Source organism: Dermochelys coriacea, chromosome 2 (genome assembly GCF_009764565.3).
Source record: "Dermochelys coriacea isolate rDerCor1 chromosome 2, rDerCor1.pri.v4, whole genome shotgun sequence".
NCBI lineage: Eukaryota > Metazoa > Chordata > Testudines > Dermochelyidae > Dermochelys > Dermochelys coriacea.
Genome location: NC_050069.1, coordinates 113,523,802 through 113,538,907, shown reverse-complemented (window position 1 = coordinate 113,538,907; position 15,106 = coordinate 113,523,802). Strand labels below are relative to the sequence as shown.

General features: G+C 43.3%; 1 protein-coding gene across 15 annotated transcripts in view; it reads left to right on the top strand.

The window, feature by feature from the left end:
- ATXN1 (ataxin 1) overlaps positions 1-15,106 on the top strand; it is a 276,722-nt gene that overhangs the window by 250,319 nt on the left and 11,297 nt on the right. For 12 of the 15 annotated variants that reach the window (XM_038390529.2, XM_043506985.1, XM_043506982.1 and 9 more), the window contains one exon: positions 1,115-3,155. In XM_038390529.2, the coding sequence (XP_038246457.1) occupies positions 1,275-3,155 (1,881 nt within the window). In that variant the 5' untranslated portion in view covers positions 1,115-1,274. Of the gene's footprint in view, positions 1-1,114; positions 3,156-4,941; positions 5,089-15,106 lie in introns of all 15 variants that reach the window. The other 3 variants (XM_038390524.2, XM_043506980.1, XM_043506979.1) reach the window with 1 other exon arrangement.

Below are 15,106 nucleotides of genomic sequence, written 5' to 3'. Positions count from 1 at the left end.
CAAATTCTGATCTTAACTTTGCTGCTCTGTTTCTTGGCTATGAAATCCTCAACTCAAGCTGTGGCCTCCTAGGAGGAATATTTAATCTGCTTCTTGTTAGAGAGCAATTCCCATTGACTTTGTAAATGCTCTGTCCCTGCACTAGTGGAAATCTGTTTGTTACATACAGCAGCTGTGCCTCATAGTTCATTGGTTGCTAGGAAACAAGGGAATATGATCCAGTAGGAGCTATGTCTAGGGTCATCATCCTGGTTTATAGTTTTAAACGCGTTGGTACAGTTTAACCTGTGCAGGCAGATATGCGGCAACCAATCATTTTTCCAGAGTAGAGATCTACATGGTCACTTTCCTGTGAGTGGCCAATAGCACAGGGGACTCAAAAAGCACCAGAAACCTTATGAGAAATCTGGCTCCCAGCCATCTTTGGCTTTATGATACTGCTGTAAATAAAAGGCTTGGCTGAGGTTTAATGCTATACTAGTAGATGAAGGGCACTTGTGTCTCATTGTGATGAGCTGTGGCATGAGGGAAGACAAAACAAGGTAACTGCTGTGTTTGCTGTGCAGACGGAAGCAAAATGAAGTCAATGGTGGTGACTCGAGCATAAGAGTTGAGAAGTAATGCACCTTATTTATACACTGCTAACAGCTACTTGTTGCTAATGGAAATATTTTCCATGTGTGTTCTTCAGTTCTTCCTGTCATGTAGTGCCAGATAATGCAGTGATTCCATGCTGTAAAACACACTATGGTGGATCGTACAATCGTTTGTGGGGATTGGAGGGTGAGAGAGAAGGAGAATGAAATACATATTTTGAAAAAACAAGGCTTTTTCTCACAGGAAGAAAGAAGGCACCTCCAGGTGTTAAGAAATAAGTTATCACTGTTAACTGCTGAAAATTATGTATTTTGAGTTTTGATTTGTCTAATGTCTTAATAATTTTCATGATGTGTTGACTGATATGTCCAGTGTTTAGTTGCTTTTACAGTATAGCAATAAACGAATCCTTGGAGTGCATGCAGCACTAAAGGTCTGGTCTTAATTTTGTAGAGTGTTTTTTTTTCCCCCAGTGCTAATATTTTGATTTCCCTTTTCCCCCTCTTTCTCGTTCCAGAATCCAGAGCAGCTTCTGGAGCGTTGTGCTCACAGGGAGATGATTCCTCATGAAGTCACTGGATCCCCTTCAGAAATCAAATGTGACTTTCCATTTATCAGACTGAAATCAGAACCAGCCAGACAGTGAAGCAAGAACAGTGGAGGGGGGACGGCGAAAGATGAAATCCAACCAAGAGAGGAGCAACGAATGCCTGCCGCCCAAAAAGCGAGAAATCCCCACCACCAGCCTGCCGTCCGAGGTGAAGCCAGTGATCCTGTCAAACGAAAACCACCGCGCGGACAACTTAACATGGCTCACCAGTACACCCAGCAGCCAGAGCAGCATGGGGGGAAGGCACAGGCCTGGAGGGAGTTCAGTGGAGATTGGTTTAGAGCAGGGTTTACACAAAGCACCATCTACAGGAATGGACTATTCCCCGCCGAGTGCTCCCAGGTCCGTTCCAGTCTCAACAACGCTTCCCACAGTGTACTCGTCCGCACTCTCACAGTCAGGGACGCCCGTATCCCCGGTGCAGTACACACACCTGCAGCACACTTTCCAGTTCGTTGGGCCCCAGTACAGTGGACCATATGCCGGATTCATCCCCTCCCAGTTGATTTCCCCGACAGCCAATTCTGCAACTTGTGCGGCAGCCTCTGCCACTGCTGTTGCAACCACTCCATCCCAGCGTTCCCAGCTGGAGGCTTATTCCACTTTCCTGGCCAGCATGAGTAGCTTAAGTCAGCAGGGGCACAAAGTTGAGCAGCATCTAGTCAGGACACCTGGATTGATTGCAGCAGGGTCTCCTCCACCGACCCAGCAAAACCAGTATGTCCACATTGCCAGCTCTCCCCAGAGCACAGTCAGAAATGTGTCTCCTCCAACTATCCCAGTCCATTTGCATCCCCACCAAACGGCGATTCCACACACCCTCACCCTTGGCCCCTCCTCCCAAGTGGTGGTGCAATACTCGGACTCCAGTGGCCACTTCATCGCGAGGGATCCTACCAAGAAGGCCGAGAGCAGCAGGCTGCAGGCAATGCAGGCAAAGGACATACTGAATGGAGAGATTGAGAAAAGCAGGAGGTATGGCCTCTCGCCCTCTGGAGATGTGAGTCTAATCAAAGCAGGCAATAAACCAGCTCCTCATCATTATGAGACCAGACATGTTGTGGTGCACTCGAGTCCTGCCGAGTACAGTGCACGGGATTCCTCAGGCATCCGGGCCTCTGTTATGGTTGTACCAAACAGCAGCACACCTATTACGGAGATGGAGGTACAGCAGGCCACCAACAGAGAAACTCCTCCCTCAGTCCTCAACGACAAGGGAAATCTGCATTTAGGAAAGCCAGCCCACAGATCCTATGCTTTATCTCCGCAACAGACTATGGGCCATGAGGGGGTGAAAGCGGTTGCCACGCTGTCCCCCCACACTGTCATTCAGACCACCCACAACGCCTCAGAGCAACTCCCTGTCGGGCTGCCTGCGACAGCCTTCTATGCTGGGACCCAGCCGCCGGTAATCGGTTATCTGAGCAGTCAGCAGCAAGCGATTGGTTACCCTGGAAACCTGCCACAGCACCTGGTGATCCCTGGCACCCAGCCACTGCTTATACCAGTTGGCAATGCAGACGTTGAATCATCAGGAGTAGCACCTGCTATAGTCACTTCATCTCCCCAGTTTGCAGCAGTGCCTCATACATTTGTCACTACCGCCATTCCTAAGAGCGAGAATTTCACTGCTGAGGCACTAGCAACCCAGCCAGCCTACCAGGCAGCCGTGGTGCAGGCCCAGATCCACCTCCCGGTGGTGCAGTCTGTAACTTCTCCAACGGCAGCTCCTCCTACACTGCCTCCTTACTTCATGAAAGGGTCAATCATTCAGTTGGCCAATGGGGAGCTGAAGAAAGTAGAGGACTTAAAAACAGAAGACTTTATACAGAGTGCAGAAATTAGCAATGACCTGAAAATAGACTCTAGCACAGTGGAGAGGATTGAAGACAGCCATAACCCAGGCATTGCTGTGATACAGTTTGCAATTGGAGAGCATCGAGCACAGGTAACGAGCATTACAAATTGTGGGTGTAGGTGGAAAGATACCAATTTTATCTTCCTGGAAACAACTTACCTTATGGCTCCTTGCAAGAGGGAGTTGTTCTTAATTCTTCATCTGGCCCACACCTCACAGTGCACGCCACATTAGAGATCTCATGGCCCAAAATCACCCTTTGTATGGTGCCAGTGGAGTTATACCAGGAATAAATCAGGCCCATTTTATGCAATGGTAGATCTTGTTTTGGGAAACTACAGGATCTGATTCTCCTCTCACTACCAGTTTAAACTCAGTTTAAGTCAGTGGAGTTACACGAGAGTAATGCTGGGGAAAGAGGAGAATCATCTTATGGTTTGACTAAGCCTGGGGGAAAGAATCATTTGTGTACTTGTTTCAAAATGTTAGCTCAACAACCCAGATCATATTGCAAATCTGTAGGCATTAGTACTATTACTTGTTTGTATTAAGATAATGCCAGATGGTCCCAGCCAACATCAGAGCTGCACTGCACATAGTAAAAGAATGGTCCCTGGTCTGAATAGCGTGCAGTGTAAATAGACAGGACAGACAAAGGACGGCAGGGGAAGCAGAAGCACAGAGGGGATTTGCCCAAGGTCATAAAGCAGGTCAGTGCCAGATGCAGGAATAGAATCCAGGTCTCTGAGTATGTAATTCATTGCCCTATGCACTGGGACTGTGGGCAGGGATAGTATTGGGAATGGGCCCCATAGTACTTTATAACTAGAGGACCCAAAGAAAGGATCAAATCTGAGCAATGATCCTAGTGGTTTTAAAATGTAAAATTACTTAGTTTAAACCTCAAAAAAGGTATATGCTTTTCATTCAGACAGCTGATTTTTAGTTTTGCCTGATTCCTGCTTTAGAAGGCTCCAGTACTGTTCAGTCTCGAATGAAAAACTGTCTCTGAGGGGTAAAGAGGGGACAAGGCTGTGAATTTCCATGGCTTGAAATTTGAAGCTCTCTTGGAATGCTTTCACTTACACATTGAAGGCACTGAAACGCTACACAGAATGTCATTCAGATTTTGGTTATGAGTTGTTTAAATGCTGCATAGCTCTCATGCTGTGTGTATTCAAGGGAAATGTTAAAAGAAAAATCATCCCAGAACCTAGGCTACCCACACTACTTCACTTTGCTTCATACTGGCTTGCATTGTAAAGAAGGAAATTGTAACTTTGCAAAGGGCCTTTCGGCCCCAGAGTTCAATGGTCATAATTAGTTAATTTGATAACGTCCAATATCCAAGTAGCTCAAATTCCGCAGTGATGATCAGGGGAATAGATTAGATCAATTAGATAGCAGTTTAGTTCAGAGAAGTATTTGGGTTATTTTTTGAAAAACAAAACAAATCTCAATGCAAGTGGTTTAGATTTGGTTTTAAATATTTCTCTGCAGTGTTCAGAACCCAGATGCTGCACAATGGTGACTGGTCCATGAGAATCACAAAGAGAGATGGACTAGAAACTAACTGGTTTAGTATCGCTTTCCAAAATGAGTGAGTTGTAGAAGGGAAACAAATGACATCAATGTTGAGGAGTAAATTAGAGCTCTAAAATTCTTTTGGTTTTAATAATCCAAGGCCTATGCTTCCATAACTGCCTGCATACACAAGCAGGTTCCTATATATGATCTGCCACTCAGGTAACTGAGCATGCAAATTAGATGTGCAGTTGTGTTCCCATTTATGCATTGGGGCTTCTGGTTTTATCAGTAATCCATATAAGAAGGTGAGTATATTGGTTTTTTATTATGTGTGTTTTTATATTAACAGTGTCACTTTAAGAGACAGGAGGATCCACAGAATTGCTTTTCGTTTACAGCCTTCAAATCCTCAGTGATATCACTCCAGTGTAGGCTTAGAGCCTCACATCTCTTCTTCAGCTTCATGATCAGAAAAACAGTCCCTGGATCAGAACCGGTTATTATAATTTGTTTATAAATTGTTGCTTAGAATAGAGATTTCAAAGATAGTAATTTCCCATCTGCAATTTTCATCTTGCTCTCATTTTTCTCCCTCTCCAGCCAAACCACTGGTCTCTGCACCAGCAGAAGAGGTACAAATTAGTAGGTAGCATTTATGTCATGTCTTGTTCACAGATATGTCAGTGTAGCCAATGTGTTGTAGTGCTGCACATTGGGAAGAGCTCCCTTGCAGAAGGATAGAGTGCCATCATCTGGTAGAAAGCATATTCAATTGCTGGCTATAAAAACAAAACTGCAAGGCACAGTCTCATCCAGTGAAGTGTCAACTTCTCAAGAAGCCTATAAGAATCCGGCTGACGACATCCCAGTTAAAATACTCCACCAGCTGTGTTTCCCACAAGGGATGCTTCCAGAATTCAGAAAGAGTCACGTAGAGATAGGATTAAAATGTGGATTTAATTTAGGTTTCCTGTAGATTCCAGAACTTGGGTCTCTTCCCAGATCAGCCATGTCCCAGTATAGCAGCAAGTAATGCTCTGATTTGAATTTGCCTGTTTAGAGAGAGATTTTATCTCAGTGTGTCTGAAGTCTCTGATGACCTCATCCACAGTGTAACTTAGATATTTTAAAGCATTTTAACCTCATTAGTAGGTACACAACAATTACTGTTAGGAAATGTACAATATGAAGAGGATTTAGTTTTGTGTTGAGAGGACAGAAGTTATTCTTTCTACATATATATAGAATAGTAACAGCCCCACATTCTGATATTCTTATATGTAGAATATATATTAGCTCCCAGAATACATTGGGGGAGTATATTTAAATAGGAGCTAATTATAATTAAGTATTATGACTGTAATTTTTTTTACAATTAGCTCTCATTTATATGTATATGCCCTCCAGTGTATTCTGGGGTCTTAATTATATTAGTATAATTTCAAATATAGAGTATTAATATAATCTAAAAATAATGTTGTTACAATCAGCTGTCATTTAAATATACTCCTCCCGATGACTTCTGGGCGCTAATTAAAGTAATGGTGAATTCGCATCTTCAGAGTCTGTACAGAAATTAACTAATCCTCGGACCGTATCTGTGGAATAGGTAATAAAGTATTTTTATCCTCGCTTCGTAGATTTGGAAACCTGGAAAAAAAGATTAAGTAACTTACCCAGAGCCACACAGGAATTCAGTGGAAGAGCTGTCCTTAGAAATCCGACATCTGTGGTTCCCAATACCATGCTCAATCCGCCTGACCACACTACTCTATTATGATTATATAATTTCCTATATTTATTTTGATTGAACCAAGCCTGGAGATCCTTCCTTACTTTGTTTTGTGCAATCCTTGTCACCCTGGAGTCAAATGGGAGTTTTGTCTGAAGAAAGACCTAAAGATTTGGAACATCATTTATAATTCTTAATGTTACTCTGGTAACTGCACACACATCATCATAGCCTGTCTTTTTCCTTGCTGCAAGGAGCAGCCTTAGAAGGAAACAGAAGGTGTACAGTTAATTCACCTGTACTTACACTAGATCAATACACACAGTAGAAGCAAAATAACTCTTCTACAGTGCTGGCTTTTTTAAAAAAGGTTTTGGTTCCTGATTATTGTTATGGAACAATGTGCTGCAGTGTTGTTTCCTGATGAAACGAAAGTACAGTTCAAAAAAAGAGAAAGAAGAAAATGATGAACACATCATTCACCATCTCTGATTTTTAATAGAAGCATAGAAATTCAAGACCTATTAGGTCATCAAGTCCATCCCTGCGCCAGCGTAGCATTGTTCCCTTAAGTATATTTTAAGTGTTTCATCCAGTCTAGCTTCCCATCTATTTCTGCACACACTAATCAGTCACTCTTTCTGTTGCTTTGCTCTCCACTTTCAATTAGCCTTGGCACACGGCAACAGAAATAAGAGGGAATTAGACTATGTTTTCAGCTACAGATAGAGCACTTTCTCTGCCATATGCTCCTGTGATCGGTACTTCATTGTTCTCTGGTCTGAGTGGCGGTAATTGTATATTCCTGTGAATGACAGGGAGGCTGTATATTGTATGTTTAAATTTGTTACTCTGTTCTCTTAGCTTCCGAAAGGGCAGCACTCAAGGCCCTGTGTGGCACTGGCAAACAGAAGTTGCTTTCCTTGTGAATCATTTTTTATTCCCCAGTGCTAGTCAGGTTTGGGATCACAGATTTGTGAAGAGCTCTATCTGTGATCCCTCCAGTGCTAGGATTGTTTCTCTCTCCAGGATGCCACTCTTCTGACTGCGTATGGAGAGCTCAGTGGCACTAAGATTCCAGAAGTCACTGGGTAAGAAAGGTGGTATAAGGCCCACATGTTAGAAAGGTTGGAGCAGAAACCACCATACCCATCACTGATGATAAGGGCCCAGTGGAAGGAGAGCCTGTGTATCCTGGGTCCACAGCAGACAAGCATTACAAATTTGTAATCCACATACAAACCAATGAAACTGAGGGATGGATACTTGGTCTGTGTAGGATTTTGCCACAATGGTCAGAAAACTCCCTGACTGTCAGCCTGCAGACTTTTTTCCTAGTTGTTCTATCCTGGGTCGGCAGGGTAGGGTTTTCCCTTCTTGGTCAGGCAGGGAATTTGGTGTTCCAGAAACACTGATATCTTGAGTCTGCACACATCTTGTGAGACTCTCAAAGGGCAGAGAGGTGTGTGTGTGTGTGTGTGTGTGTGTGTGTGTGTGTGTACCGAGTGCTTTTGCAGTGCAAGCTGGACCCTTTTCTCCCATGGCAGCACAGTTCCCTCAGAGTGGTGCTGCCAACCTCTTCCCACAGGCTGCTGCCTTTCATATCCTGCCTCCTCCTCAAGGGGAGAGGAGGAGTGACAGTGCAGGGGGGGACTCCAAGTAAGGCTAACCCAGCTTGATCAGCTTCCTCAGCTCACTCCCATTTACTGTCCTCCACACCAGCTCTGCACTGACACCCTTCCTCAGCACTGAGAGTGAAGAGGCACCACTCCCCTCTGCACAACCCTAGCACTGGGCTGGTGGAGAGCAGAGAGCCTTCCACTGCCTCTCTGGAACTGGGTGAATTACACCCTTTTATGGGATGCTGAGCTCCCTGAACCCCTATGGACTTTAATGGAAGATAAGGGTGCTCAGTCCTTCCCAGGATTGGTTTCTCATACAGCAGCATAAGCAGAGAATGATGGTGTGACACGTATTATCTTAAGGCATTTGTGCCTTTATTTTCCATGTTCCATGTTTGTAGCTGGACTGATCTTTGGGACCATTAAACGTGGCCAAAGTACAGTAGCTCAATCAGGCTTTAATACACAACAGAGGAGGAAACTTGACCAGAAAGTAGATATTCAGTCCACAAATTAACAACTGCACCCCTTTTACTAGGTAGTTTCTACTTTATTGTTTGTTAAAGGAACTGTAGCAATGAGCCGCAAACCTAAAGTTCTTCCATGTCGGCGTTGCTGTGTAAAATCCACTGCAGTCTGAGTGATGCAGATGACATTTCATATAAATTGGCGTTCACAGTGTGCATCACAGGCATTCCAGTGCCAGGGTGTGTTGTTTCCTGAACAACGGAAATTGCTTCCACTAAAAAATGAGTCAGACTGTGAATTAAAATGATTAAATCATTTAGATGAAACCTTCAAAGTTATTCTTTGGCTCTCTTGAAAAGTTTTGACTGTTTTCACAAATGGTTTTTACAACACTGGGATATAAAGGATCTCAGCAGCACCTTCAGATGTGCTTCAAGAGGGATGTACGCTTTATTTTCTTTATTGTTTAAATGCTAGAAATATGGAGACATGATTTTTAAAAGAGTCTCGCTTCTCTCCTAAGAAAATACAGCAAGGCCGGGTGATTCAGATGGAGTCACCTTTTTAAAAAAAAAAACCTTATGCACAAGCAGGACATGTTCACTCAAGCCCCACTTTGGGGAGGGACTAAAGTTTCATTGCTTATGAAAATCAGCTGTCTTTTTAACCAGGGTTTTTTTTACTGGCAGTTGTCTAAAACAGAGGCAGTTCCTAGTTTTCTTCTTTCTAAAATGTGTCCCATCTCTAACAGAGCTATATCCTGTTTGTTTGAACATCATTATTGAACCACAGAAATACCTCAGTGGTTAGCATCCTGCCATCTTTGTTATTTAAGATCACCACCTGCAATTTTGGAGGGTGGTTTCAATGAATTACGTGTTAAGTACATGCTTGCATATTAAACCCTGTAGAAAATAGTTAGACATGTAATGCAAGCATTGCTTACATACAGTTGAAGATGGGAGTCAGTGAGCAGATGTACATTTCACTGAACAAGAAGTACCCCTTTGGCGAGTACATGGGACATCTTGAGGAAAAAATGAAGGAAGACCAACAGAAATAGAAGAGAAGAAGGAAAGATATAGAGACGAGGTAGTAAAATCAAAGAGAACTAATAGACTTGTAGATTCAAAGTCAGCCAGTTGATCCACATCTAGATATGCACTGTACAGCCAGCAGCTTCCATTCAGGTCATCACAAGCTACTGGGATCCTCAGCACTGTTGAAAACCAAGCCACTTACTTATTTCCTTGTATATAACCTTGAAAACCTTGGCTCTGGAATACTTTCTATATTATGAAGTAGCAATTGTTAGGGAGCTTATTCCTTCACCCACTTACTTTCCTGGTCCTCCTCGCATGAACAGAGAGCAACAATACCCAAAGTCCAAAAGTGCAAACAATTCTATGTTTATTGGGGTGAACTTCCAGCAAGCATGATTCCAGTTTCCTTCCTTAGTGTCCCCCTTTGCAGCTCTGACACTACAGAGCCTTACACCTGTGTCCCTGTTCCCATTCCTGCCCTTAGCAAAACATGATTCCAATTTCCCCACCCCCATTCCCTATTCCCATTTCCCCCACACACACCCACCCACCCACTTCCTGATTGACTGCAGACTATATAGTAAAACTTGAGTTCTGCTTAGCTATACCTTAACCAGTCATTTCCCTGAAATTTAACTAACCAATCCTAACATATTGTAACATGGTTATGTAACCAATTATATCCCACCATCTTAATTAGTTTACACCCAGCAAAATTAATTATACAGCAGACAGAAACAATCACAGAACCAGACAGAGATTATACAGACAAACAATGGCAAAGTGGGAACTATAATGACAAAACAATACAGAAGTGAGGATTTCACATCCCAGCTATTGATAAGTGAGTTCTTGCCAGACAGGATGCTATCAAACTAAGTTTCCTTTTACATCTTCTAGGCCCTTCCCTTTCTCGGGAGGTGATGGGCATTATCAGGACAGGGTTGTATTCCTAACAGCCCAATAGCACCTTATTTCAATGTGACTAGTTTGGAAGGTGAGGATGTGACCGGTCGCTTCCCAGCTTATGGCTGCCACTGCTGCTTAGCCAAAGGCTTTAGCCTAAGAACAGGGCCTCAGACTGTCACAGTAAGAGAAGGCCCTTACACCAGCAGACAGTGATGTTGATTCTTTCTTTTATACCTCTGTAACTAGCTAAGTGATAAAAATATACCTAAATTCTTAGAGTATAGGCCTAGAGTACAGACATTCCTTACAGCAATGTATATCCTAACAGCAATGGTTGGTATATACCATCTATAATTCATTGATTCATAGAGTTTAAGGCCAGAAGGGACCATTATGACACAAGTCATAATCCACTGATAGATTTTGATTACACCTACAGTTTTTGTTGTTGTTTGTAATTCTTTATTGACAGACTGGTCTAAAATGTATTGTCAGACCTGTCATCATATTATTTGAATTACAGTAGCACCTAGCAGATCATTTGTTCATTTAATGTTTCAGCACTGTTTTAAAAAAAGAAACACATGCCTAGTACCGGTAACCTGCATCTTTTTAAATTCTTTATATACACCTTACTCTGATAGGAAGATACCGTGACTAGGGAATTTCTAAAATGCTAATCAGTGGTCTAATCATACAAGTATATAGTATATATTTATGGATGTTTTAAAAGTTCATTTAGGCATAATCAACAGAGTGATAATCTGCAGCCGTCTACTTTTGCGTACTAGGGATTTACAGTGTAAACCCTAGTATGCGAAACGTAAATCTAAGCAAAATGTAATGGGGCTCCTTGGTTCATTGGGCTGGGAGGGCTGCACAGTGAGTTCCAAGAGAGCAGAAAGTACCTTGGGTCATTCTCAAGCTGTCCTTTCTGCACAACAGTGGCGGTGGAATTGAGGCTCCAGAGGGAGCTGCTTCCAGCCCTACTCGGCAAGACGATGCCACTGGGGTGGAAGAGAAGTATTCCAGAGAACTGAAGGGATCCTGGCTATCTTCCCCCACTACCAAACAGCATTATGAAATGTCACAAGTCTTTGTATGCATTGGCATTATAGCTGTGTTGGTCCCAAGATATTAGAGAAATGAGGTGGGTGAGGTAATATCCTTTATTGGACCAACTTCCATTGGTGAGAGAGACAAGCTTTCGAGCTACACAGAGCTCTTCAGGGCTGGGAAACGTACTCAGAGTGTCAAAGCTAAATACAAGTTGGAACGGATTGTTTAGCATAGGTAGTCAACACATGTTTCAAGGGACCATTGAAGGTGAAAGGGCCTGTTAACACCCCTCCAGTCATAGGGGGGAAATAAAAAAGGGTGGTTGTTAGTGGGTTATATAAATAGTTGTAATAAGCCATAAATCCAGTGTGTCTATTCAGTCCATGATTTTTAGTGTCTAGCAAAGTTAATGAATTTAAACTCCAAGGCTCATCTTTTGAAAGTGCTGTGCAGATTTCCTTTGAGGATGAGAACTGAGAAAGCGATCGCTTTGCAGAAAGTGTTCACCCACAGGTGATAGGGTGTTTTTGCCTTTTATCATTTTCCTGAGCAGAGTGATTGTCTGATTTCCCCCACATAGTAGTTGTTGGGGCATTTAGTGCACTGGACAAGGTACACCACATGTTGTGATAGGCATGTATAGGGACCCATGGATTTTGAAAGGTGTGTTGTGGGGGGTATTAATCATTGTAGCAGTGGCGATATGTCTGCAAGTTTTGCATTTGTTGTGCTCACAAGGTCTGGTGCCGCTTTGAGTTGGTGTGTCCTGGTCTGTGGGGAGCTTGCTTCTGATAATGAGCTTGAAGAGACTGGGAGGTGGTTTGGAGGCCAGAATTGGGGGTTCAGGAAAGATTTCTTTCATGGGGGGTCCCCATTGAGTATAGGTTGTATCTGTTTGATGATACCCTGTATGGGTTCCATTGTGGGATGGTAGGTAACAACTCTGGGTCTATAGTCGAAGGGGGTTGTATTTTTGTATTACAGCAGGTTTTCTCAGGGTATTGAGGAGAAGCTTGAGCTGCATGTGGAAGACTGAAAGACAATGGTGAGTTTCAAGAAGGGAGAGGAGAGGTGGGAAGAGAAGATTAATTTGGCAGCGGCATTTTGGATAGACTAGTGAGGAGAGAAGGGGAGGCCAGATAAGTGGAACAATATGCTTAGCAATGTGCTGGTGTTTGGACAATTGAAATAGAACAAAGGGCAATTTGGAGATAATGGAACAGGAGAAGCAGGATTTGTGGGAGGGTTTACATGTGAGAGGAGAAGGAAGGAGGGTTTAGAGAGACCGCTCTCTCTTTCTGCATCACATTAGGGGAATGTGAGTTCATGACAGCTGTTATCAATATTGTGTCGTAAGTTAGATTGTAAGTCTGCAAATCTCAAACCATTGTACAAGGAGAGTAAGTATCATTATACTTATTATTCAAATGGAGAAACAGAGGCAGAGAGCGGTTAACTGATCTGCCACCCAGCAGGTAAATGGCAGAGCTGGAGAATAAAACCCACATCTCTTCTCTGTCTATCCTGTGCCCCAGCCACACTAGTCTTCCTGTAAACATTCATTTGGTTGACATTCAGGAAGACACCAGAGTTGTTCTTCGAATAGTGCCCCTGTTGATGCTCTACTTCAGGTGTGCATGTGTTCCTGCACCTTTGACTGGAGATTTTTGGTAGCAGTGTCTGTTCTGCTGGCACATGCGCCCTACACATCCTCCTGCCCCATACAGAAGCTATACAGGGCTGGGTAGGTGAACCATCCTTCATTCCTTCTCAAGTGTCTTTGGCCAGAGATGTAGTCTAGCATGTGACTGTTTGCTTTGTACTTGTTTCCCTCTTTTTATTAGTGTTTTAGCTTCGTAGTTAGCTCTTAGTAGTAATTGGCTTAGTACCTTATAGTTGGAACGTTTGTTCCACATTTCTTATCATAAATAAATTAATAGTACATTTTTGTTTTTTTCTTTTTCCCCCTATTGAGGGGTTGGAACAATTTTTCTTCTGTCAGGGATGCTGGACTACCCGGGATTTAAATGGTGCCTCTCTTGTTGAGAAATAATCCCTGCTAGTAACAGGTACTCTCACTGCATTTGTTGCTTGGGAGACTCTGCCATTCCCAACAAGCGTAAAATCTGCTCTTCTTTTAAAGTAAGATCCTGGAAAATTAATTATAGATTATTAATGATGGAGCAGGCTTTGGACCCAGGTACAGAGAACTTCCCTGTACAGGGACCCTCCATGTTTGTCTCATCATCATCGAGATCACAGTCACCAAGAACTTCCAAGGGGAAGACAGCACTAAAACCCCTGTCTCCAACACTGTGCTTGACTGAGGTACCGATAACCATTATTGCCCTTATATAAATCTGTGGTACGCCCACATCTTGAATACTGTGTACAGATGTAGTCCTCTCATCTCAAAAAAGATATACTAGCATTAGAAAAGGTTTAGAAAAGGACAACTAAAATGATTAGGGGTTTGGAACGGGTCCCATATGAGGAGAGATTAAAGAGGCTAGGACTTTTCAGCTTGGAAAAGAAGAGACTAAGGGGGGATATGATAGAGGTATATAAAATCGTAAGCGGTGTGGAGAAAGTGAATAAGAAAAAATTATTTACTTGTTCCCATAATGTAAGAGCTAGGGGCCACCAAATGAAATTAATGGGCAGCAGGTTTAAAACAAATAAAAGGAAGTTCTTCTTCACTCAGTGCACATTCAACCTGTGGAACTCCTTGCCTGAGGAGGTTGTGAAGGCTAGGACTACAACAGGGTTTAAAAGAGAACTGGATAAATTCATAGAGGTTAAGTCCATTAATGGCTATTAGCTAGGATGGACAAGGAATGGTGTCCCTAGCCTCTGTTTGTCGGAGAGTGGAGATGGATGGCAGGAGAGAGATCACTTGATCATTACCTTTAGGTTCACTCCCTCTGGGGAACCTGGCATTGGCCACTGTCGGTAGACAGGACACTGTATGGACCTTTGATCTGACCCAGTATGGCTGTTCTTATGTTCATACCACCGATACTAAGAACATCCCACTCCAAGCTTAGGAAAGGAGATAAGCCAAGCAAAACATCAGACCTCAGGCCCTGAAACGAGTGCTAGTGAGGCTCCGAGTACTTCGGGTACCAGGAAGCATGTTAAGACTTCACCCTAAGTGCCAAGCGTTGAGACCAAAGAGACCAGCTTCAATGGAATCCCCAGTCTCGTTGGCACCAATTTCAGTGCCTCGCACAACAGCCTCTGCAGCACCACTGGTGCCAGTAATGAGTTCTGTTGTGCTTCTGGTACCACAGGATTTTTAGTACCCAAAAAGACCTTATGGTACTGAATGAGCTTGAGTCTCCACTCCTTGCAAACTCTGGACATCTCTGTGTCAAGGCTGCATGGATCACTGACTGCTTATGTTTCTGGGAGACCTGCTTCTCCATTTTCAATTGTCCATGAGGAGGGATTGTCACCTCTGATACAATACGTGGAAGATCTGCAGTTTATTCCAGGAGATGTTATTCCCAGTTGTAGGTGCAACAGCAGAGGCAGGACATCAGACCCTTGCCTTCCAACACTTGGGATGACCAGGGTTGGATTCCTCCCCCCCCATGGCTATGGTCTCCCTCATTGGCCTAACTGGGATCCATGGGCAATGTACTGCCAGCAATTTTGAGAGACCTTAACTCAGTCCCA